Below are 25,203 nucleotides of genomic sequence, written 5' to 3' on the forward strand. Positions count from 1 at the left end.
CAGCGTAACATTATCTTTCACATTATGCAAACAAAATGGGCTTATTTTACTGTTTCATTTTTTTTTTTAATACATGAAAGTTTCCTTTTTCCCAAAAAGTTGCGTTTAACACCACTGCGCAAATACCGTGTAACATAAAATATTGCAACAATCGCCGTTTTATTCTCTAGAGTGTCTGCTAAAAAATATATATAATGTTTGGGGGTTCCAAGTAATTTTCTAGCAAAAAACATGGATTTTAACGTGTAAACACTAAATGCCAAAAATAGGCTTAGTCATGAAAGGGTCTCCATTTATTTATTTTTTAATAGGCTTAACATTAAAAAGTTAATTTTCAACAGGAAGCAATTGTTAGGCTCTCATCCTTTTTTGTTGAAAAAGTTTGTTTACAGTGGGCTCATTACATCAAATTGAAATTTACACTACAATAAAGTAGATCAGAGAAGTGAGTCTCCTTCTCTCTTTCAGCCTGCAGTTTACGGAGAGCTCTAACCAAAGTTTAAGGGACACTATCTAAAAAGCACTTTTGAAAAAAACAGTGCTCTGTGCAAGTTGTGTCATAGGTCTATCCTGTATTACATATTTACCTGTGGAACAATAGGCTCTTGTACATGGATCAGTTGAGCTCATTCAGTGTAATGCCCAGGGTATTTCCTACTCCGAGGCAGCCCAAGTAAAATGTACAGCTTATTTTTTGGCTACACTAACCCATACACTCTACTCATGTAAACGATTGCACTGCCAAATACACAAGTACCCTGCACCTGGACTGCCCAGGCAGAGGAAATATCCCAGGCATTACACTGATCAGGCTCATCCAGCCCATGCTCAAGAGCCCAAATGTGTAAAATATCAGTTTAAACCACGAAACATATAACCTACTTTTGTCACAAAACCATTATGGTTTCTTCTAAACAAGCAGCTATTTAATTCTGTATTACAGAGAACAAACATATAGCCATTCTATAAAATAGCAAATGTTTTTTTTTAGATGAGGACTCCTTTTTCACTGCCTTGTAAAACAACCCATTCAGTTTAACCACTTTAAAGTGGTTGTAAAGTCAGAAGGTTTTTTATCTTAATACATAAAAATAAAAAAACCTTCAGTGAGCAGCTGCACCCCCAAAATACTTACCTGAGCTCATCTCGATCCAGCGATGTTGCAAAAGAGACTTGGCTGGCTGGGATGCTTCCTTCTCATTGGCCAAGAAAGTAGCAGGGTGCCATTGGCTCCCGCTGCGGTCAAAGTCAGTGAGCCAATGAGGAGAGAGAGGGGGTGGGGCCGAACAATGGCATCATGTTTGAATCGAAACATCGAACAGCAGCTCGGCTCGGATGTCCCCATAGCAAGCTGTGTGCATTGGGGCACTCGGCAGGAACCAGCAGCACCAGCGGGGAGACCCGAGAAGAGAAGGATCTGTGAAAAACCACTACACAGAGCAGGTAAGTATATCATGCTTGTTTTTTTTAGATACAATAAAATTAAACTTTACTTTCACTTTAAGACCGGACATTTTTCTAACATCTATTGTTTACAAGTAAAAATCTGTATTTTTTGTGAGAAAATTATTCCAAACGTTCTATTTTTTTTATTTTTTAGCAGAGACCCTAGAGAATAAAATTGCGGTTGTTGCAATATTTTATATTACACTGCATTTGTGCAGCGGTCTTTCAAAATGCAATTTTCATGGAAAATATACACTTTAATTAAAAAATAACAGAAAGATTATTTTTTCTTTTCAGTAATGAACTTCATTCCACAAAAAAGAGTGCACTGCAAACAACAGCACCTGCCAGACCCTGCTCCTCCTACACATTTCACCCTATGCCATGGATAAAGAAATCCTGACGGCTTTTAAACACCAGGTACATACCAGTTCAAGGATTCCAGCAATGTTCTGAATCTGGGAGCCGGCTGTGACTTGGTGATGAATCACAGCCGGCTTCCCTATCATGCGGTACAGTGAGACCCAGAAGGCTATGGGTGGGAAGGGTGGGCAGGAGGAGAAACCTCATTCTTGCCTAGATGTAAATTAAAGGTGGAACAGGTAATGAACCAAAAAAAAAACACTCCCCCCAAATAAAAGCTGACATTGAATTGCAGGTTGGGGCGTGGGGAGATGGGTTTGAGTTTTGAGTGAAGTTCCATGTAATTAAAATTTTACATGCTTTGGCCAACATTAAGACAGCAAAAATCACACATTTTGTTAGATTTTGTTTATTTTGCCAGTCAATGTAAACTTTTTACATTCTTTCTAAATGAATACAACATTTGTTAAAACTAGACTCACCTTTATGTTGAAAAGCCATGGCTTTATAGCATCGACTTCTGATGCTCCTTTACTGAGATCGTAAACCACAAGATATAAAGCACGTGGCGTCATAAAATGTGGGTGAGTACTGTAAAACTCCTCTTGACCTGTAACCAAACATAGAAAAACATTAGACCAGACTTATTCTGCCATAACCTAGCAATCAAAAAAAAAAAAAAGTACTGTAATACTGACATATTTTAGAACATGATTGCCTCCATGGAAAAATATTTTTTTGTGTCAGAGCATCAGAAGTTTAAATATTTATAACCAAGGACTTATTTTAAAATGGCAACATTCAGGAATAATTGAATGAAAAGGACTTCTAGAATATAATGTCCAAAATAAATAACTGAGAAGTAAAATCTATTAATCACACTTTATTGGAATTAATCATAATACTGTAGGTGTCAGGTCTTAGCATGGCTTTCTTTAATCTAATTTCTCATATTTTATTTTAATAAATGCTTACAATATTTACTACTCTATTTAACCACTTGCCAACGGGGCCATAGCAGAAAAACAGTTACAGCATGGTCAGATAACTCTGGGAAGGGTGAATTATAATGTCCCTCCAAAATCGCCCACCCTGGAAAGGGGTGGGGGGGGGTTAGCCAGTCAGTGCTCAGACCACACGCCGCAAACTGCATCAAATTGGTCTTCATGGCTGTCGTCCCAGAAGGAAGCCTCCTCTAAAGAGCATGCGCAAGACAGTTTGCTGAAGACAAACAGACTAAGGACATGGATTGCTGGAACCGTGTCCTGTGGTCTGATGAGACCAAGATAAACTTATTTGGTTAAGATAGTGTCTCAAGCGTGTGGCGGCAACCAGGTGAGGAGTACAAAGACAAGTGTGTCTTGCCTACAGTCCAGCATAGTGGTGGGAGTGTCATGGTTTGGGGCTGCACAAGTGCTGCCAGCACTGGGGAGCTACAGTTCATTGAAGCAACCATGAATGCCAACATATACTGTGACATACTAAAGCAGAGCATGATCCCCTCCCTTCAGAGACTGGGCCGCAGGGCAGTATTCAAACATGATAAAGACCCCAAACACAACTCCAAGATGACCACTGCCATGCTAAAGAAGCTGAGAGTAAAGGTGAGGGACTGGCCAAGCATGTCTCCAGACCTAAACCATCCTCAAACGGAAGGTGGAGGAGCACAAGGTCTCTAATATCACCTGGGCTGTAATCGCGCTGCTGTTCACTGTATTCACACAGCGCTCTGACGCCAACCACTCAGATCTCAGCAGCGCCAGGTGGTTTTACCTGCCCCCTTGCCCTACTTAATGTAGTAGGACCATTTAATGCGTTTCTATCGTGATGTTTTTGTATGTACTGTAATAACAGTTGGTTATGCAGTATATTCATTGTTCAATTAAGAGGCTGGAACTGATATATGTGCCATTCCATTTTAGTGTTCTTGCTGAAACTTTAACTGAAGAAGCAGGTCATCTCTTGCGAAACGCAAACTGTGTCCAAATTACAGCAACTCATTGTGCTCTACTGTTGTGGAGCCAACAAGACCCTATACATTATGAGTATCAGATGGTTTTGGTTATTTTTAAGTGCAGCTTTTGTGTGCCATGTTTGTTTTTTGATATGTACATGTGAATTTTTTTATCATATAATAAATAATTTTTGATACTTTTTACCAATTTTGGGTATTATTATAGTCCTTACACTTTTTTAGGGTCTATTACCTTCGTATTTGGTGGAGCTGCCTACTAGCCCAATCATTTGGGTTGAAATTATCCATATTCTTTCTGCCCTCATTGGAAACACCTTAGCCCCCGACCCAGCCATGGCTCTATTTGGTAAAAAAAAACTCCTGATGTAAAATATCTCCAATTCAAGTTACTCCTGCAATTCACGACTGCTGTGAAGGAAACCATCATGAAGGCCTGTAAACCCGCCCCCCCCCCCCCACCCCCTCAATGTCTTGGAAATGAAGAATAGAGTTACCAGAGCCATGATCCACGTCAAAATAGATGCAGTTCTCCTAGACAGGGTCAACTGTCTAGAACAATATAAACAACGAGAGAGAATTTCTCCTGCTCTCATGAAGGCGTTATTGATATAAAATGAAAGTACTTTCAAAAGGAAAAGATTAACTAGAAGATGATCATGCGAGTCCCACTGCCTAAAATAACCAGGGGTGGTCCAAAGAAAGCCAGGTGTAAGAAAGAGATGGAAGGTGCATGATCTGTGGCATTGATCAAGATGTTACATTATATTTATATACACAAAAGATGAATGCATACAAAAAGTATCTACATGTTCATAAAAACTAGGTTAAAAATATACACATTAAAATTAGGAATTAGACATGCCCATACAAGGGCAACTGTCTAGAACTCCTTTAAAAACCCTGGGTCGACCACTACCTTCCTTCTGACTTTGATAACACATTACTTCTTCCCTGAACAGCCTTTTCTGTAACTTTGTTTACCCATAGAGACCAGATTCACACTGAAAATCCCCCCCCCCCCTCCTCTCAGTGATAACCCTCCTTGTCCTCCACCTCTTCCTTCTGAGCTACCTTCCCCCTCTTTCTCAACTCTCCCTTTCTCTTTTTCCTTTCATCCTATTTCCTCACTTCTTCCTCCACCTTTCAGCTCTTCTCTTCTGTATGTGAACTTCCCAGTCTGAACTAATTTATCAGCCCATCATGCAGAAGTGGGACACTCCCCTCCAACTGCAATCTCCCCAAGTTCAAGCCTCCAAAAGCTCCTGGTATTTATCCTGCACTCTATCCTTCATCTGTTTTAATGACTCCAAGATAACTGTTTGTTGATTTCGGGCCAATTCAGACTGGAACTCTTGGTAACTTGCCTCTGTTTATAGGAATTTTATCGGCTCCTGGATTTAATTTATCAATAATTTCTTGCGTGTCCTCAAATTCACTCGTGCAAGTAACCTTATGATGACTATTTATGCTTTGCTGTTCTTGATGTTTTGTTACAAAGGGTTGCGTTCCTACCTTTGCATTATGTCACTAGACTACCATTTTCTCTGCCACGCTTGGGGGACGACTTCTCTTTGATGCATTTTGTGACTTATTGTACTTTCCTTCAATTTGAACAAGGAATATAGAATCTTGGAGAGAAAAAAAATCATAGTACCTGCAAAGTCCCACACATTCAGTGTGATTTCCTTTTTAACTTTTCCTCTGATCAAAATGGGCCAATCCTTTACATCTATTCCAATAGTGGCTTTTTCATGTCCTTTTCCTGGGCGCTTTTCTTTCATTAATTGCTGAACTAGTGTTGTTTTGCCACAGCCTGTGTTTCCCATGATCAACAGTTTCATACGATTGTAAGGACCTGCCTTTTTCAAGCGTTGTTGAAGAAATCTAAAATCAAGTGAACAATTTACAAACATGGCAGAATGTATATATTATGCACTGTATTATTTGGTGTTATGCATTAGGTAGCCTAATTATCCCATATTAGGAAATGACTAGAGACTAGGGGTGAATTAGGTACATTTATGCATGTCTACAATTTTTTCTGCTCAAAGGGCCATTCCTGAACGCGATGGAGATATTTTTTTCCTCAGTCTGTAAATGCCTATATGTGCATTGGCACATAGGCTAACATAAAGGTGCTTTTATGGGCTGAAAAAAAAAAAATTCAAACACCTGTAAAAGCAGTGTTTTGTAAGCCCTGTGTGCAAGAGATCTTATGCAGCTACAAATTACTCAGAAAAGTAACACAGCCCTTCTCTTTCTCAGAGAAAGAACATCTTTATTTGCACTAGCAGTCAACAAGTGAGCAGGAACTGGCTGCCTTTCTTAATTGAAATCTATCATGTTTTGCAATCTGACTCGAATGCACACAGCAATCATTCCTTTTAATAAAATAAAGCTTTATAAATATTATTTTAAAATGCACACAAGTTAAATTTTGCAAGACTACCTCTGAAACAGATGTCAATTTAAAGTGATACCAAACACACAATGTTTAATTAACATTGTCCCTTCTATTTCTGCATGTGAATGATGACACTAATTATTTTAATTAAAAAAAAATATCTAAGTACCTTTTTCGTAATAAATATACAGCTGTCACATGAGCCACCTCTTTCCCAGCCTGTCTGCAGGGAAAAATAAGCAGGAGGAGCTTCAAGTCCTCTGTTGTTGGTCACTGTCAGGGCTGGCTTATTCCTTCCTTCTCTGGGCTGGCTGCTCAGCTGTCGGCTAATTGCCAGCTCTCATCTCTCTCCACAGTTACCCAGCTGTTCCTGATCTTGCTCGTCTGACCTGCCTACTTAAAGCTGTCCAGCTCACTTCATCTCTGCCTTCACCTTGGTCACATCACAAGAAACCATCTCCTGCGTAAAGACCGACTTGCTGACATCCCTTCTGGCACCTTATCCTATTTGCTGTTGCTCCACTTGGATCCCTGACTTCTGGCCTGGCTGATTACCCGATCTGGTTATTGAACTCTGGCTATGCTTTGACTACACTTACTCCATTTACCTTTTTATTAATAAATAAGTGTGATTTAATTGTACTTCTGTCTCAGTCTGATTCATGGTTTCTGACAGTCACATGTTAAAAAAAAAAAAACAGCCTTTGGAATAGAGTCAAAATAAATAATAACAATAAAAGGTATTTTTGGCAATAACATGGTGTGGGTGGATTTCTGCCAGTTACAGGCTGTGTCACGCCCTCCAGCCTAGGTCTTAGAATAAGAGGGAGGCGAAGACTCCATCAATCAAGATGTAACATCCTACCCTCATTGTGTTTATTATTATTATTCAGGATTTATATAGCGCCAGCAATTTACGCAGTGCTTTACAATATAAAAAGGAGACAATACCGTTACAATACAATAAAATACAAGAGGATTAAGAGGGCCCTGCTCAGAAAAGCTTACAATCTAATAGGGTGGGGCAGGTGGTACAAAAGTTTATAACTGTCGGGAATGAGCTGATGGAAGTGGTAGATTCGTTTGAGACGTGATAGGCTTCCCTGAATAGATGAGTTTTCAGGGATCGCCTGAAGGTAGCAAGAGTAGGGGATAGCCGGACGAGTGGAGGTAGCAAGTTCCAGAGGATTGGAGGGGCTCTGGAGAAATCCTGGAGACGAGAGAGCTTGAGAGTACGAGGTCTTGAGAAGAATGGAGGGGACGATTTGGGTGATATTTGGAGACAAGATTGGTGATGTAGCTCGGGGCAGAGTTGTGAATGGCTTTGTATGTTGTGGTTAGTATTTTGAATTTAATTCGCTGGGTGATTGGGAGCCAATGTAGGGATTGGAGGAGAGGGTTTGCAGAAACTGAGCGGTTGGTAAGGTGGATAAGTCTGGCAGCAGCATTCATGATAGACTGAAGAGGAGAAAGCCTATACAGAGGCAGGCCAATGAGAAGGGAGTTGCAATAGTCAAGGCGAGATATAACAAGGGAGTGAATAAGGAGCTTGGTGGTTTCATTTGTTAAAAAGGGGCGAATGTTAGAGATGTTACGGAGGTGAAATCTACAAACTTTTGACAACAATTGGACATGTGGCTGAAATGACAGGTCAGAGTCTAGGGTTACACCGAGTACCCTGGCGTGAGGGGAGGGCCTGATGGTTGCATTGTTGATTTTGATGGAAAAATCATGGAGGGGGGCATGTGCAGGGGGGAATATTAATAGCTCAATTTTAGAGAGGTTTAATTTAAGGAAGTGGTGTGACATCCATGCTGATATATCAGTTAGCAGGTTAATAATGCGAGAGGAGACTGAAGGAGTGAGGTGAGGAATAGACACATAGATTTGCGTGTGTGTCATCGGCGTATAAGTGGTATTGGAAGCCGTGGGCGGTTATCAAGTGACCAAGGAAGGAGGTGTACATAGAGAAGAGAAGGGGTCCAAGAACAGAGCCTTGGGGGACCCCCACAGAAAGGGGCAATGGAGAGGAAGAGACAGAGTTGTACGTGACACTGAAGGAGCGCTGTGATAGATAGGCAGAGAACCAGGAAAGAGCAGAATCTCGGAGGCCAAGGGAATTTAGTTTATTGAGGGGGAGCGGGTGGTCAACAGTATCAAAGGCAGCAGAGAGGTCAAGTAGTAGCAGTATGGAGTACTGGCTGTTGGTTTTAGCAGTTAGTAGATCGTTAGTAGTTTTAGTAAGGCAGTTTCCATGGAGTGCTGCAGCTGGAGTGTTTAGCTGGTTAATGAGCATGGAGGAGGGAGGGAGGGAGGGAGTGGGCTGTCATTTACCACTATGTACATGCCCATATGTGTGACTCTATAGTTACATGGGCTGCGCAGATGTGATAGGGTGCTACCAGTGCTCTCCCCCCTGCTCTCCCCCTCCAGTGCTTTCCCCCTCAGTGCTCTCCCCCCTGTTCTTTCTCACTCCCCAGTGCTCTCCAGCTCCCCCCATCACTCTCCAGCCCCCACCCCAGTGCTCTCCAGCCCCCCATTCTCCCCACCCGCGTTCTTTCTGGCCCCCTGGTGCTCTCAAGCTCCACCCATCACTCTCCAGCCCCCGGTGCTCTCCACCCATGTTCTTTTTGGCTCCCCCCAGCACTCTCCACCCCTTTACTCTCAACTCCCCCCCTGCATTTTGACCCCACCCATGTGCTCACCAACCCTGCCAGTGCTCTCCACCCCCCATAGTGCTCTCCAGTTCCCTGTGCTTTCCACCCGTTCTTTCTGGCTCCCACTGGTGCTCTTAAGCTCCCCCCCATTGCTCTCCACTCCCCCTGCTCTTTGTACCCCCCCAGTACTCTCCAGCCCCCGTGCTCTTCACCCCTGTTTTTCTGCCCCCCCAGTGCTCTCAGCCTACCGTGCGCTCCATCCCTGTTCTTTTTGCCCCCCCCCCCCAGTGCTCTCAAGTTCCCCCCCAGAGCTCCTCGCTCCCCCTGATCTTTGCCCCACCCATGTGTTCTCCAACCCCGCCAGTACTCTCTGCTCCCCCTTCTCTCCAGCTCCCACCCAATGCTCTCCACTTCCCCAGGAACAGAGGACAGGCTGACTGGGGCTGGAAAATAAGAATGGCTGAAGGTGCAGGTGGCCAGGGACCACTCCATCTCACAGCAAACAGATCCTCTGGAAGGAGCACCGTCCCCATCCAAAATGAGAACGGACCCTGCCTGCTGTTGGCCGTCATGGATATCCTGCTTGCATGCAAGGTACCGTACCAAGCATCAACACACCTTCCCACAGACAGGGACTGCAGACTGGGACATGGGGCACAGGAAGGGCTGCAATGATGGGCACAGTGAGGCTGCATTCATGGGCACAGTGAGACTGCATTCACGGCACAGTAAAGCTGCATTTGATGGGCACAGTGAGGCTGCATTGGTGGGCACGGTGAGGCTGCAATGGTGGGCACAGTGAGGCTGCAATGGTGGGCACAGTGAGGCTGCATTCATGGGCACAGTGAGACTGCATTCACGGCACAGTAAAGCTGCATTTGATGGGCACAGTGAGGCTGCGTTTGATGGGCACTGGTGAGGCTGCTTTGAGCTCTTGCATCAAGTCTGCAGTCTCTGACCATCTCCTGTATCATGTCTGCAGTCTCTTAGGGAGTCTGGAGAGGAGTCAATAGTGGGAGCGCTGCCGGGATGGGGGTCATGGGAGAAGTCAGACTTGTGTGGACTGTGGAGAAGAGACTATAGGATAAAAACCAGAGCCACCAATCTGGAGCCGACTGACTGAGCCCTGCACAGTGCACCTGAGAGTAGGTCAGTGACAGCACCACCAGGCCAGTCTGAAGGGGGGGGGGTCACTGATGTAAGGGGGAAGTGAATACGATAATGTAAGGGGGCACTGATATAAAGGGTTTCCACCTTATATTAGTGACCCACCCCCTTACCTTAGTGTATTCTTTCTGCGGAAGGTGCCCCCCCCCCCCCCACGTTCTGAGTTCCTGGGGTCCCGCTAGGATGATTGACCACGTGATTTCATATCTATATATAATACACTTTTCATCAAATGTGCTTTAAAATGTATGGTTTTCACTTTCATGAACAAGAAAATAATGACGTTATGCTGTTGGGCTGGTATAATAATGCTGTGTTTTTCCAGGGCTGGTTTTTACTCCCAGTCCGGCCCTGTCTCCAAGATCTCATATGACAAGTACTACTACAGATCATTTTCTCTGGATTATCACAAAATGTGAGTAGGGGTCTAAAACTCAATTTACATGAGGAAAGCCTCAGTCAAAGGCAGAAAAAACTCTGGTTCTAAAAGGTACTTTTTTATGCCTTAGATTTGTTTTTTAGACTAGTGTTTAGGGACAAAACAATAAACCAAACCTGTATTCGGAGAGAAGCTTACGGGCATAATGTATGCATAAAAGGTCCACGTACACATGTAAATTAATTCTAGTAGATAAAATAATGTAATATTCTGCACAATAGAATGAGTTTACTCTCATAAGCTTCTAAATGTAATTCACCTGTAAAATCACATAAAACCACACAATTTTGGGCCAAAATGACATTTTTTTACACTTGATTTTTCTGGCATTAAGTTCCAGCATAAATAAGAGTATCTTAAAGCCGGGTACACACAATCAGATTATCGGACGAATTTTCATCCATTTTTTTGTTGCATGCTAGTCTCATATCGAAAGTGAAGTGGTTACTCAACATACGAAAATTCTCGTACGACAGAATTCAATTTCACAAGTGATGTAATGTATTGAATTGTTTTGTACGAGTTCTTTCGTTTCTGAGCATGCGTAGTCTTGCTCTTATGATTTTTTTTCAGACAAGAACTGTACTAATTAAACTAAGATCGGACATTGTGTTCACATACAACAAAAATTGTATAGCCTGCACATCCAGTTTTTGTCATCGGAAAATTCAGAATCGGCTGTCGAAAGCACCATACCAACGTTTAGAAAAACGGGAGATCATTCATCGGATGAAACTTTACTTCCGATTTTCTGATGGTGTGTACGGGCCTTAAAGGATAAGTTCACCTTATAATAAATAAATAAATACATGCACATCTTTTTGCAGGTAAAAAAGAAAGAAAAAAAAGCAGCCTTTAGACCCCTTTCACGCCAGGGCGTTTTGCAGGCACTATAGCGTTAGAAATAGCGCCTGCAATCCGCTCTAAAGAAGCTGCACCATTGTATGTAGTGTGAAAGCCCCGAGGGCTTTCACACTACAGCGGTGTGCTGGCAGGACGTCAGAAAAAAGTCCTGCCAGCAGCTTCTTTGGAGCGATGTGTTTACCGCTCCTCCACCGCTGCTCCCCATTGAAATCAATGGGGCAGCGCTGTAATACCGCCGGCAAAAAGCCGCTATTGTGGCGTATTGCCGGCGGTTTTAACCCTTTCGCGGCCGCTAGCGGGGATAAAAGCACCCCCCTAGCGCCCGAAATGCACCGCAAATCTGGTGGTAAAACGCCGCTAAAAATAGCAGCGTTTTACCGCCGACGCAATGGGCGGTGTGGTGTGAAAGGGGTCTTAAATCAGGGGTTTCCAAACTTTTTTCAAAGAGGGCCAGATTTGATGAAAACCTGAAACCACTTTTGGCAAAAAGCCTAGACGAGGGCGTACCACCACTTTTTCCTCATGAATAACCGAATATGGGTCTTTACAACAAAGAGCAGCCAATTCTGATACCCTCCTTGCTGAGGATATAGCAACCAAAAATACCAGCTTCCTTGTCAAAGGGACTAAAGGAATATGCTGTATTGGTTCAAATGGCTGTTTTTGTAACACATGACAAAACTAAATTCAAGTCCCAAGGGCTTAAGGGTGATTTAACTGGCGGATTAATCCGCAGCACTCCTTGCATGAAACCTCAGAATAAAGAATGCGTAGCAAGCGGTCATTGAAATAAAAATTGATAAGGCTGAGACTTGGCCCTTAATAGTAATATATCTCCAAGGGTGCCAACCCTTGGATTCACACCAGGAAACATAAGCTTTCCAGACTCTATAATATATAACTCTAGAAGCTGGTTTCCTAGCATTAATCAAAGTAGAGATAACTGACCCGGATAGCCCACGTTTATTCAGAATGTGGGTCTCAATAGCCAGGCCATTAAATTTAGCGTTCGTAAAGTAGGATGCAATATCGGCCCCTGTGATAGCAGGTCTGGCCTTAGTGGGAGGAGCCATAGACCCTCCACTGCCATCTTTATGATCTCTGCATACAATGACCTTCTGGGTCATGCTGGTGCTATCAGAATTACCGGCTTACTTTCCAGCTTGATCCTGCGAAGAAGTCGAGGCAGCAACTGAATCGGGGGAAATGCATAGATCAGTGAGAATTGATCCCATGGAGTCACCAAAGCATCTGTTCCGTATGCGAGTGGGTCCCTTGTCCTGGACACAAAGTTGAACCTGGACACTAGAAGGTCTACGTCCGGAGTCCCCCATCTTTGGCAAACAACCTGAAAAATCTCAGGATGAAGAGACCATTCCCCCGGGAATAACTGCTTGCGACTTAAGTAGCCTGCCTGCCAATTCTCTACTCCCAGAATGAAAACTGCCGATATTGCATGGGACATTCTTTTCTACCCAAGTTAGAATCTGGTTCACCTCTCTCTGAGCTGAGACACTTTCGGTGCCCCCTTGGTGATTGATATATGCCACAGCCGTGGCATTGTCAGATTGGATCCTGACAGGACAATTCTTTAACCTGGAGGTCCAGGTTCTCAGAGCCAGATACACTGCCCAAATCTCTAGGATGTTGATGGTCAAGGCTTTTTCGGTTCTTGACCACTGTCCCTGGACAGTAGTCTTCTCTAGTACTGCTCCCCAGCATGAAAGGCTGCAATCTGTTACAACTTTCTAGATAATCAGTCTGAAGGACTTTCCCTTCAGCAAGTTCCGAGTTAGTAACCACCAACTGAGGCTTTGGGACAGTCTTGAGGACAGCCGTGTTGGCAAACCCAAAGCTTGAATCGTCTTGCTCCAGGCAGACCGGATACGGTTTTGAAACCTCATGCAAAGGCGAATTGAGGAATTTCTCTTTGATCTGATCATCAGCACCCGCTCTTGCACGGAGCTGATCCTTGTGGGAGGCAAGAAAACCCTTTCCTGGGCTGTGTCTATTTAGTGGCTTTAAGGAGTATTTATTTAGGTTGAGAATCCAACCCAGACTCTCCAGGTAACTGCTTGTAATGGCTACATCTTGCTTCAAGCGAGCTAACAACTGGTTTATTAACAATAGATCGTCTAAGTAAGCCAAGACAGTTATGCCCTGTGCCCTTAATCTGGCTATAGGTGGGGCTACTTTTGGGAATACCCAAGGTGCTGTAGCAAGCCCGAAGGGCAAGGCTACAGACTGAAAGTGCTACTTCGAACTGCAAAAACCTCTGGCGAGGAGGAAATATAGGGACATGCAGATATGCACCTCTGATGTCGATGGATGCCAGAAGTTCTCCTCCTTGTAAGATGGAAACGACTGACTTGATTGACTCCATGCGAAAGGAGCGGATCTTCAGGAACTGATTTTGATTCCATAGATCTAGAATTTGTTTGACATCCCCATTTGGCTTTGGTACCGTAAACAGGTTTGAGTAAAACCCCAAACCTTGCTTTTGAGTGGGAATCTGTATGATCACCCCTTGAGCCAATAATCGGTCTAATGCTTGCAACAGGGATTGCCTTTTCCCTGGATCCTTGGGAATGTTTGTTCTCAGAAAACAAGACGGTGGAATTGCTCGAAACTTGTGTCCTAGAGACACTGTGGAGAGAGTCTATTTGTCCTGAATTTACATTTGCCAGACTTCTGAGTACCTCAGAAGTCTTCCCCCCACTTTGGTGAGGGGAGATGCCTCTTCTTGATGAGGCCTTGGTATTCTGCTTTGCAGACTTGTGGCCCCAGGTCTTCCTTTGTGCCTGGGTTTGACCCTGAGGTCTTCCTCTAGAGTCTAACAACGGAGGCCGCCACCCCTGCCTCTAGAGGTGGATGCACCTGGTGCAGGAAAAAAAGTGATTTTAAATGAAGGACGTCTATCTTTTCTTTTGACTGGCAAAAGAGTACTCTTTCCGCTAGAAATTGTTAGGATGTATTTATCCAAACTCATGTTTGCACTCTCTTTTTTTCCCTAAAATCAAAAACTTCTCTATTTAACCTTTTCTTCCTCAATCCACACATACTGTTTCCTCTCCACACAATCACTTCAGCTCATTTTTTAAGGACCCTTATTGCTTTTTATGGTCACTTAACTTTTCACTTTACACGCAGATTTGCCTCGTGAGTTTGTGCCGGCCGGCGCCGTGTGGGTTGCCTCCGCTGATTTGTCCGCCTCGGCTCCCGGGGATGGTGCCTCTAGGTTGCTGGCGGTGACCGACATCTAGCTACTGCCATGTTTCACCATTTCACCTAAGAATGTACTCTGGGTGGGTTTTTTTCTTATCGCCCTACCTTTATTGTAAGTCTGCTGATAACAGACCACTTCTATTCCATTTTTTATCAATACTTTTTTCAATTGGATATCCGAGCCATTTGTCAGGCAGGCACTACCTTATATCTATGGTTTTACATTAACATAATTTGGTGTACGGTGGAAAATGTTCTTGTGTTCATATTACTCTGTATAGATGTTTCATTATTTTTACTTGATTGTACCCAATATTTTCTTACATGGAATTGATAATATTGAATGTATACTGTAATTATATTGATTAACTTTATGAACCAATTAATACATTTTCCCAATTGCTCACCAAATTTGATCTTATTGCACTCACGCACTTCATGTAAAGTCCCACTTTTGTTGCTCCTCTCAATATATCACTATAGGGATGGAAACATATGATTTTACCAAATCATAGTTTCACTCAAAGTCCCATGGGATGGAAATAGGTGGCTCTACCAGGCCATCATTTCATAAAAGTCCCTAAATTCTTTTCTCCAATTAACAAACTCTCGCCAAACAGTCGTTCTCCCTTAAAGTGTAAACTAGTTAAAAAGTTCTTGCAAGGCGCTTCAGCTGACCAACCCTTTAATCAAAGGGTCATTCGCATGTGTACTAGTACAAGTGCAAGGCGAGAAGCCTGATGAATAAAATCCTTCATAGCATCTATGGCAAAGCATAATGCTTTTGGTAGATCGGCCAACTCCCGGGCCTGTTGTGCAAGGAACTCGTTAAGAGCATCTGTAAACTGGTCCTTTAAGGACTGACAGATGCCTATAGCTGCAATTGCAGGGCGAGTCACAGTTCTTGCTAAGGAAAAAGAGAATTTTAACAGACCTTCCAACTGTTTGATCTTTAAGCATATGCGCATTGTCCACTGGACAAGTTAAACTTTTATTCACATTGGAAATCGTGTCAACTGCTGGAACTTTCCATCTTTTTTGTGAAATTTTCCTCCACAGGATAGAGAATTGAGAATCTCTTTGGAGGGGAAAAATGCTTATCCGGATGATCCCATTCAGTATAAGCTTTTCTAGTAATGAGTGAGTGGATGGGAAATGCATGCAAAGGCTGTAAAGGTTTCAGGGAACCCAGGGAGAAGGCCAGACCTTCAGCTAACTCTGTTAGGGGTAGCATGAAAGCAGAGCAAACCATTTCAGTAAGGCTCTGTGCTTCAGTTTGTGAAGCTGAAACATCAAGTATTGTTTCCTCTGCAGAGGAATAAGTGGCTTGTCTTTCCTCTAGATTAGCTGAGGGTAATACTGCATCTTGCTCCCACAATTCCCTTGGACCCTTCACTGTTTGTAAAGAGTTTAAGGTGGGGGAGCGGGATCTAGGACACTTCCTATCCACCTGGATGGAGGATGCGATTAAAGCCGCTAATCTTCCTTCTAATGCCGTGTACACAGAAGCAAACTTCTCGTCAGACTGAACTCTTTTCAAGGGAGTTCCGCCGAAACGGACTTGCCTACACACGATCACACCGAAGTCTGATTGTTTAGAATGCAATGACGTATGACGGGACTAGACAAAGGAAGTTCAATAGCCAGTACCCAATAGTTGCCCTTGCATCGTTTCTGGTCCGTCGGAACAGCATACACACAAGCGGTTTTCTCGTTAGGAACTGTTTCAGATGGAGTTCCGGCAGAAAGATTTGAAACATGTTCTATTTCTAGGTATGTCAGAGTTTTAGAAAGAAAAAGTCAGATGAAGCCCACACACGAACGGAATGTCTGACAGAATGATTCAGTCTAACCTTTTCTGCCAGCAAGTCCGGTCGTATGTACAGGGCATAAGCCCTGCAGGGCTGAGGAGAATGCATTTTCAGTCACGTACCATATATAGGGGCTGAAGTGTGTAAAGCAGTTGCACCATCAATAACTTCCAATGACTCACCCTGGCTTGCCATGTCTGGTATCTCTGGAGAGGATGACAGTATGGCGGCATGTCTGGGTTTCCCCGGCGCCTGGGGGTGGCTTAGGTACCTTTACAGTAGCTCTGGAAGTTATAGTGCAAAGCACAAAGCAGAGGTAACAAAACGCATATTTTTTATTATTTTTTTATTTGCTTTGACAACAGTTTTAACAAGAGAACAATGTCAGCATAGGATCAGTTTTAAAATGCTGATAACAATAGTGTTTTCTGTACTGGAAATGCCTGCTTTACACCCCTTACATGTCCAGTGTTCCTGTGTCTCCTCAGTGTGATATAGCCGTAGGCTGTAACGGACTCCTTTCTTCAGTTTACAGCTGTGAAACTGAGCGTCTGTCTAACAAGCGTCAGGTGAAAACCCGATTAGCGTCCTCTGCGTTTTCTGCCCTTCCATGCGGACATTTTATGTCCTGCACTCGGCACCACTTTCCTTGTAGGAACACGCCCCTTTGGGAACCCTCCCCCTCCTCCTCAGTATAACACAGTCTGCACGCACGCGCAATGCTTTTCATTTAAAAAGAAAAAAACAGACACGAGAGGAGGAGGCGGTGTTGCCGTCTAGAGCCTGCAAAGTCTGGTACTTTGTCAACACCTGCAGAGCACTACTGCCTGTCAGGCTGGTGAACCATTACAAAAAAAAAACAGCAAGCTAAGTATAAGAAACTAAAGTGCTTTTATATAAAGGAAGTATATTTTATATATTGGAAGTGGCCACCACACCTCTCCAAGAGGAGAGGGTGGGGGAGGGGGATTTTCGTCAGCAGTATCTATAGCTCTTATGGTAGCTATTTATTATACATAATATGTGTTTATATAAGAAAAAAAACTTCAATTGTTAAACTGGTGGCTAGTGGATATAATCCCATGACTGTCAGGAAGTCTCTTAAGGCTGCGCTGGCTGCCAGAATACTTGAACCTTTGTATGCTGCTTCTGTAACTGCTGTACCCCATATTTAAATCCTCTAGAAGAGGGACACCATTTGTTCCTAAGAACCCCCCTCTGGCTGCTGGGACCACACATGGGCCGTTATAGCTGGACACAGAGCTGCTGAAAGCATCGTATTTAAGGTATGTGTAACTTACTCCCTCTAGGAGGAGACATTTTAAAGGCATAAGTTTTAAAAATATGGAAGGAAAGACATAGGAACCTTTTCACAGTTCCTAGTCTCTTCCTTTACCTTTTCCTCACTGCAGGATATTGCTGATTTAACATACAGATCCAAATTTCACCCATCATGGCGGGCAGAGTAGTTAAACCTTTCGAAGACTGGGTGCCTTTTAATAGGAGCTCCACTCCTTTGGACCTGTACAGCACCCCTGAGTAACAGCTTTAGGTAATGTAGCAAGACCAAAAAGAATACTGGTCCCTAGGGTCCAGCTCTCAGAGAGAATCGTTAGAGGCAAAACTTTGTTCTTGAATCGAGGTCAAGGTAGCATCCTATGGCCTCAGTGGCGAGGATGGATCTGGTTGTGGAGGTTTTTTAAATCTAGCATGGATCCCTCCATGGAGCTCCTCAGAGCACATCTTGTGACCAACACCTTTAGACACTGGTGAAAAAAACAGTACTCCTGGAAGGAGGAGGGGTTATATAGAGGAGTCAACATCCTGTATTTATTATACCAGTGTCAACACCTGAAGGTAAGCCTATGACCCATCAAGTAAATACTTGAGGCTTCGTGTCCTATGATGTACGATAAAGAAATATCTTTTGTGGCCCCAACAAATCCCAGAGCGCCACTCAGGACTAAGGATGAGCTTGGGCCTGTTATTTGATATTCCGTATTTATCGGCGTATAACACGCACAGGCATATAACATGCACTTTCACTTTAAGAGGGACGTTTCAGGGAAAAAATAGGATTTTTTGTACTCACCGTAAAATCCTATTCTCTGTAGTTTCCCGACTGACACAGTTCCTCTCTTAGACCATTGGGTTTTACGTCACCTTCAGGAGAGGACTAGGCATAACATGTTAACATGTAATAATAAAACTAGAACTTTCTCATTCCGCCCAAGGGGCAGTCCCTTAGGTAACAACCCCACAGCCTGCATTGCAGCTTCAGTACGTCAACAAGCAGTATAACGTAGAGAAAAATAGGAGGGGCGGGTGCTGTGTCGGTGACCTACAGAGAAAAGGATTTTACAGTGAGTACAAAAAATCCTATTTTCTCTTATGTTTATCGACTGACACATTTTCTCTCTTTTAGACCATTGGGATGTCCCCAAGCAGTGCCAAAACGAGGGGTGGGAAAACAGCATAAAACTTAACCCACAATGGCATGTGGGAACAAGTATAAAAACTTTAGCCACAAAACAGTGTGTGGGAATAACCAAAACTTTTTTACCCACAAAAAAACAGGGTGCTCCTCAGCTGGGAGTCACTACCTCCAAACTGCACCAGAACTGCGGTAACAAATGCAACAGTGCATTACTTAAAAGGTACTGCGTTTTTACCAAAAAAACAGGAAAAAGTGTAAGTTCGATTGCAATTACACGCCCGCCTGCAAAACTTTGCAGCCAAAAGAGGCATCAGCTGATGCACTGACATTTACCTTGTAGAATTTTGTAAGTGTGAACAGACAACCAAGTCGTCGCTTTACAAACTTGAGTGATAGACGCTTGATATCGGAAGGTCCAAGACGTTCCGAATGCCCTTGTGGAGTGGGCCGTGACTGGAAAGGGGGGCACCTGCCCCTTCAAGGCTTAGGCCTGTACTACAATCTGTCTGATCCACCTGGAAAATGGTGGCCGACGAGACCGCCATTGCCTTTTTTCGCACCAGCCACCGAAACAAACAAGAAGTCTGACTTCCGAAAGGGAGCCGTAGCAGACAAATACACCCTCAGAGCCTGAACCACGTCCAGAGAATGAAGGGCCACCCCCTTAGGATGTGTAAGCTTAGGACACAGAGATGGCAACACAAGGTCGTCATTGATGTGGAACGCCGAAACCACCTTCGGCAGAAAAGACGGTTGTGGACGCAACACCACCTTATCCTTGTGGATAACCAGAGACAAGGCCGCCAGTTCCAAAACCCTCCTGGCCGAAGTGATGGCCACTTTCTGGGAAAAAGTCAACAGAGTGATCTCTCTGACATTTTCAAATGGTGTTTTTTGAAGAGCCAATAACACCAGGTTCAGATCCCACGGGGGTAACTGTGGACACACCGGAGGAACTACATGTCGGACCCCTTGAACAAAAGTGCTCACTAGAGAGTGAGACGCCAGGGGTCGCTGAAAAAAAAAGACAGCCAAAGCTGATATTTGTCCTTTAATGGTGCTTAATACCAATTTCTGGTCTACTCCTTTCTGAAGAAACAGCAGGATCCTGGAAATAGAAAAAGAACACGGATGCCATCCTTTCTCCTCACACATGGAGATGTAGGCCTTCCAGGTATGATATATCTTCCGAGAGGAAGATTTCCACGCTCTCAGCATAGTTGGAACCACCGAGTTCGAAAGACCTCGGTTCCTCAACACCTTGCTCTCAATAGCAATAAATAAAAAGCAGTGCAGCACAAAACAATTAAACACAAAAATACATAATGTATAGTGATTGCAAGAAAAGAGTCCAAAGATGCACCAATAAGTGTCCATACAGGGTGAGCCTATTAATGAACAAGCACGGTGTAAGACATTCTCTTCAACCAAGTGATCTCCTCCACCAATCGAGAGTGCTAGCAGCTCACCTAATCTGATGAACCCTGCAGCATGGCTAGGGTCAGACAAACAGTCCCTTAATACAGGGTAAATATGGTATTCCACGTTCACCTCTATAGCGCTAGGACTATATTACTAGGCAGTGTAGATCACATGTATCCAAAAGTAGGCTCCACTGATTTCCAAACGAGCGGACATGCAATGGCAATAAAGGTACACAATAGTGCTCTGCGTATAGTAAAATGGATACGAATTTATTAAACGACTATTGCACTTACATGTTATTGCACTGTTCCCAAGTGCGAAGGATCAATAGTAAAAAACAATCGTAATAGCCACAAGTATGAACGGAAGACGCGGGTGACGTCACTTGGTCATGTAATTCCATACGTGTTACGTCCCAGGGGGCGGGACTTCATTAGCGGTGACAGAGTGACGTAAAACACCCGCTATATATACACTGCTAAGACGCCGTAAATCAAGGGTGTCCAAAGCCATAGCAACCTAGTAAACAGAACAACCAGAACTTCCGGCTTGTCAGTGGCAACCTAGTAAACAAAACGACCGGAACTTCCGGCTTACCACTAAACCGTTCGGAACCCGGAAGGACTGGCACTCTGCATGGCAACATACCCATGATATAAAAAACAGTGACATTGCCGCAACACCAGACAGCAACATCACCGCCTACAATACCAACACTGATTTCAACATAGATATTACTTTTTCTAACTCACTGGCCAGCAAACTTACCAGCATATATAAGTGGCCATTAAAATATAGCTCTGTATTAGAAAAATACTTATAAAATTCATTATAAAGTTATAAAAAAGGCAACATGCCTAATTACTGAGTTTTGAGTCCCTTCTTAATGTTGTTTACATGCTCGCCTAATCTCAGATGGAGGGGCCTAGATCTCCTACCTATATTTTGTAGGCCACACTCGCATTCGAGCATGTAAACTACACCAATCGTAGCACATGTGATCAATTGCTGAATCTTGTATTCTTTATTTGTTGCTGAAGATACAAAGTTTTTACGTTTTTTAATGTTGCACTTTGATTGCTTGCACGCGGTACATTTACAGCCGGCATAGAACCCAGAGAGGAAGGAGAACAAACGATTATCTGATTGTGTAGGGGGAACTAGGGGCCAGCCGAATCCATAGGGACGGTGCCTTTTTATATATAAATGATGGCCATTATGGTAAATGGGGACCAAGTACCATATCTTGTTTCAAGATGGACAAGTATTTTCCGAACAATATTTTCAAATTTTTTGTGTTGGACATTATAGTTCAATATAATTTTAAAATGAGCAACATTAGTATTATCCTCCTTGATCTTATCAGAAAGAGCCTCTCTCTGCATGTCTCTAACATGCTCTACTTCACCATCAAGGGTAGATTTCTCATACCCCTTTTGTTGGAACCTGGTCACCAGAACCAGGAATTGGGACATAAAGTCTTCATCTCGGGAGCAATTCCGCCTAAGCCTAATAAACTGACCTCTGGGGATATTGTATAACCATGACCGGTGGTGGCAACTCCCTAGAGGGATACAAGAGTTTCGGTCTGTTGGCTTAAAATAATTACAAAGCGGAAATGATCATCATCCCTCGATATCTCCAAATCAAGGAAGACAATCTGTTCCATACTCACATTCCAGGTGAGTTGTATATTTTTAGAATTATTATTCATAGTGCATATGAATTTTTCCAAAGCGGCCCGGTCCCCCTGCCATATTAGTATAAGATAGTCAATAAAACACCTATAGCAGACAAGGTGATTTTTGAAGACAACGTCCTCCTCCCAGTGGGCCATAAACAAATTGGCCACACTGGGAGCAAAACGTGCCCCCATCGCCACTCCCCTTGTCTGCAAATAGTATTGTCCACCATACCAGAAATCATTTCTGGATAGGCAAAAGCTAAGCCACCTCAGAAGGAAGTTTTTATGCCTTCTCGAGAGGGTGGATGATGCCAAGGCCCATTGTACAGAGGACACAGCGTCCTCATGGCCTATTATAGTCTACAACGAGCTAACATCGGCAGTCACTAAAATAGTGGATGATGTACAGTCGATTGATTCAAAAACTTGTATAATGTGTTTAGTATCTTTAAGGAACGCCTCTGTTTTACACAAAAGTGACTGCAAGAAAGAGTCAATATACTGTCCCACTCTAGATGAAATAGAGTTGATTCCATTGACAATCGGCGTCCCAGGCAGGTTGGCACTGTCCTTATGGATTTTGGGTAGACAGTATATAATTGGGATCCTGCAAAATAGGGGGTCTAAATAAGCTGCCTCCTTTTTGTTCAATATACCCCTATTCTTACCTTCCTCAACCAACATGTGCAATTCATCCTTAAATTCCAACATCGGATCCTTTGCGAGGATTTTATATGTATCCTCGTCATTCAATAGCCTCCTCATCTCTGCCTGATAGTCAATCTTATTCAAAACCACCAAACCCCCTCCCTTATCGGCTGTACGAATGATGATGTCCTTGTGCTCTTCCAATAGTTTCATGCCCCTCCTGATGTATTGTGGGCCTGTTACCTTTCTTATTTTCATTGCATCCAAATCATTGAACACCATACATTTAAACACCTCCAAATATTTGTTGTCTGTATTTAAAGGGTTAAAAGTCGATTTGTTGCGTAAGTTAGAATGAGTTCCCACCTCTAATCTGGTGGTTCCTTTCATACTCGTGGCTATTACGATCGTTTTTTACTATTGATCCTTCGCACTGGGGAACAGTGCAATAACATGTAAGTGCAATAGTCGTTTAATAAATTCGTATCCATTTTACTATACGGAGAGCACTATTGTGTACCTTTATTGCCATTGCATGTCCGCTCGTTTGGAAATCGGTGGAGCCTACTTTTGGATACGTGTGATCTACACTGCCTAGTAATATAGTCCTAGCGCTATAGAGGTGAAAGGGGAATACCATATTTACCCTGTATTAAGGGACTGCTTGTCTGACCCTATCCATGCTGAAGGGTCCATCAGATGAGGTGATCTGCTAGCACTCTCGATTGGTGGAGGAGATCACTTGGTTGAAGAGAATGTCTTACACCGTGCTTGTTCATTAATAGGATCATCTTGTATGGACACTTATTGGTGCATCTTTGGACTCTCTTTTCTTGCAATCACTATACATTATGTCTTTTTGTGTTTAATTGTTTTGCGCTGCACTGCTTTTTATTTATTTTTCTGTAAGGATTTGATAAGTTGGTCCTCAGTGTTCAGCTGCTGTCTTTGTGATATATCTATTGAGCTGATTGATTTCCTTGCTTTTATTTACTCCCTCAATAGCCATGCCGTTAAAACCAGTGATGGCAAAGCAGGATGGAGAATCGGACCTTGAGACAGAAGGTCTTCTCGTAATGGCAGTCTCCAGGGGGCGTCTGCCACCAGGCGCACTAGGTCTGCGTACCAGGGATGCCGGGGCAATCAGTATTACTGGAATCCCCTCGGCTTCCAGTTTGCGGAGCAGGCGTGGCAACAGTTTTAGCAGAGGATAGGCATAGAGGCAGCTGGTACTGATCCCACGAAGCCACCAGTGCGTTTGACCAAGGATCTCTTGTCCTGAACACAAATCTCTGTACCTCCGATTGTGACGGGAGGCCAGCAGATCCACGTCTGGTGTGCCCCATCGCAGGCACAGTAGCTTGAACACCTCTGGATGCAATGCTCATTCCCCTGGATCCAGCATCTGGCAACTTAGCTAGTCCACCTGCCAGTTCTCCACTTCCGGGTTGTAAATGGCCGACAGAGCAGGTTCATGTCGTTCTGCCCACTGAAGGATGTGAGTGACCTCCCGTGTGGCAGCCGAGCTTCTTGTTCTTCCTTGGTGATTGACGTATATGCCACCGCCGTGGCGTTGTCTGACTGGATCCTGATCGGATGCCCTCGAAGTCCATTTCAGAGGTAGGAACGACTTCCCGGACCGAAGTGTCGGGGACCTCGGCCACCAGAGCAGGGAATCCCCCACTAACTGGCTCACCTGAATCTGCCGATCCAGGGACAACGGAGATTTGTCCCATTTTGTCAAAATCTCCTTCTGCAGGACTCTGGTGTGAAACTGGGCATATGGTACTGCCTCGAAGGAGGCCAACATGAGTCCCAGGACTTGCATGCAGAAGTGTAGCGACGACTACGTGCAGTTCATCAACAGTTTTACCACGGCTCTAAGAGTCTGCAGTTTGTATGAAGGGAGAAACACTCTCGCTTCCATGGAGTCCAGCAGTAAGCCTAGGTACTCCAAACGCACAATCACCGACTTTTTTCAGTTCAACAGCCACCCAAATTCCTGCAGGGTCTGCATGGTGATAGCCACATCCTCCTCTAACTTTGAGGAGGAAGATGCTCTCAGAAGGAGATCGTCTAGGTAACCCACGATCGCGATCCCAGCAATGCCAAAACAGGAGCCAATACCTTTGTAAAGACTCGGGGGGCCAATGCCAAACCAAAGGGGAGAGCCACAAACTGGTAGTGGGCTTCCCCAACTGCAAAACGCAGAAACCTCTGATGCTGAGGGCATTTGGGTATGTGCAGGTATGTGTCCTGGATGTCCAAAGACGCCAGGGAGTCCCCTTGATGGAGTGCAGTGACTACTGAGCGAACTGATTCCATTCTGAACCTCTGTACTTTTACAAAGTAATTGAGGGCTTTCAGGTCCAAGATTACACGTACCCCTTCCTTTTTGGGGGACTACAAACAGGTACCATCACCCCGCGACTCAGCTGGTCCCTTACCGCCCCCAATAGGGCCTCCTGGCGAGCCGGGAGTACGGGTATGCTGGAGGGGAATAATCTGTTTTGCGGCCAAGAGAGGAACTCCATCTTGAAGCCTGAGGAAATCAGATCGCAGACCCATTGGTCGGACAGCTGAGAGGCCCACCGGGCTGCAAACTCCCGAAATCGACCCCCCCACCTGAAGGGATATTTTAGCTTAATTTTTGTTTTA

General features: G+C 43.9%; 1 protein-coding gene across 3 annotated transcripts in view; it reads right to left on the reverse strand.

Moving 5' to 3' along the window:
* LRRK2 (leucine rich repeat kinase 2) overlaps window positions 1-25,203 on the reverse strand; it is a 474,491-nt gene that overhangs the window by 160,951 nt on the left and 288,337 nt on the right. For all 3 annotated transcript variants that reach the window (XM_077468371.1, XM_077468370.1, XM_077468372.1), the window contains 2 exons: window positions 5,439-5,668; window positions 2,292-2,419 (listed from right to left, as the gene is read on the reverse strand). In XM_077468371.1, coding sequence (XP_077324497.1) covers window positions 2,292-2,419; window positions 5,439-5,668 — 358 coding nt within the window. The remainder of the gene's footprint in view (window positions 1-2,291; window positions 2,420-5,438; window positions 5,669-25,203) is intronic.

The sequence above is a fragment of the Lithobates pipiens genome, unplaced genomic scaffold, assembly GCF_037356315.1.
Source record: "Lithobates pipiens isolate NorthernLeopardFrog02 unplaced genomic scaffold, aLitPip1_a1.2 Scaffold_8, whole genome shotgun sequence".
NCBI classification, from domain to species: domain Eukaryota; kingdom Metazoa; phylum Chordata; class Amphibia; order Anura; family Ranidae; genus Lithobates; species Lithobates pipiens.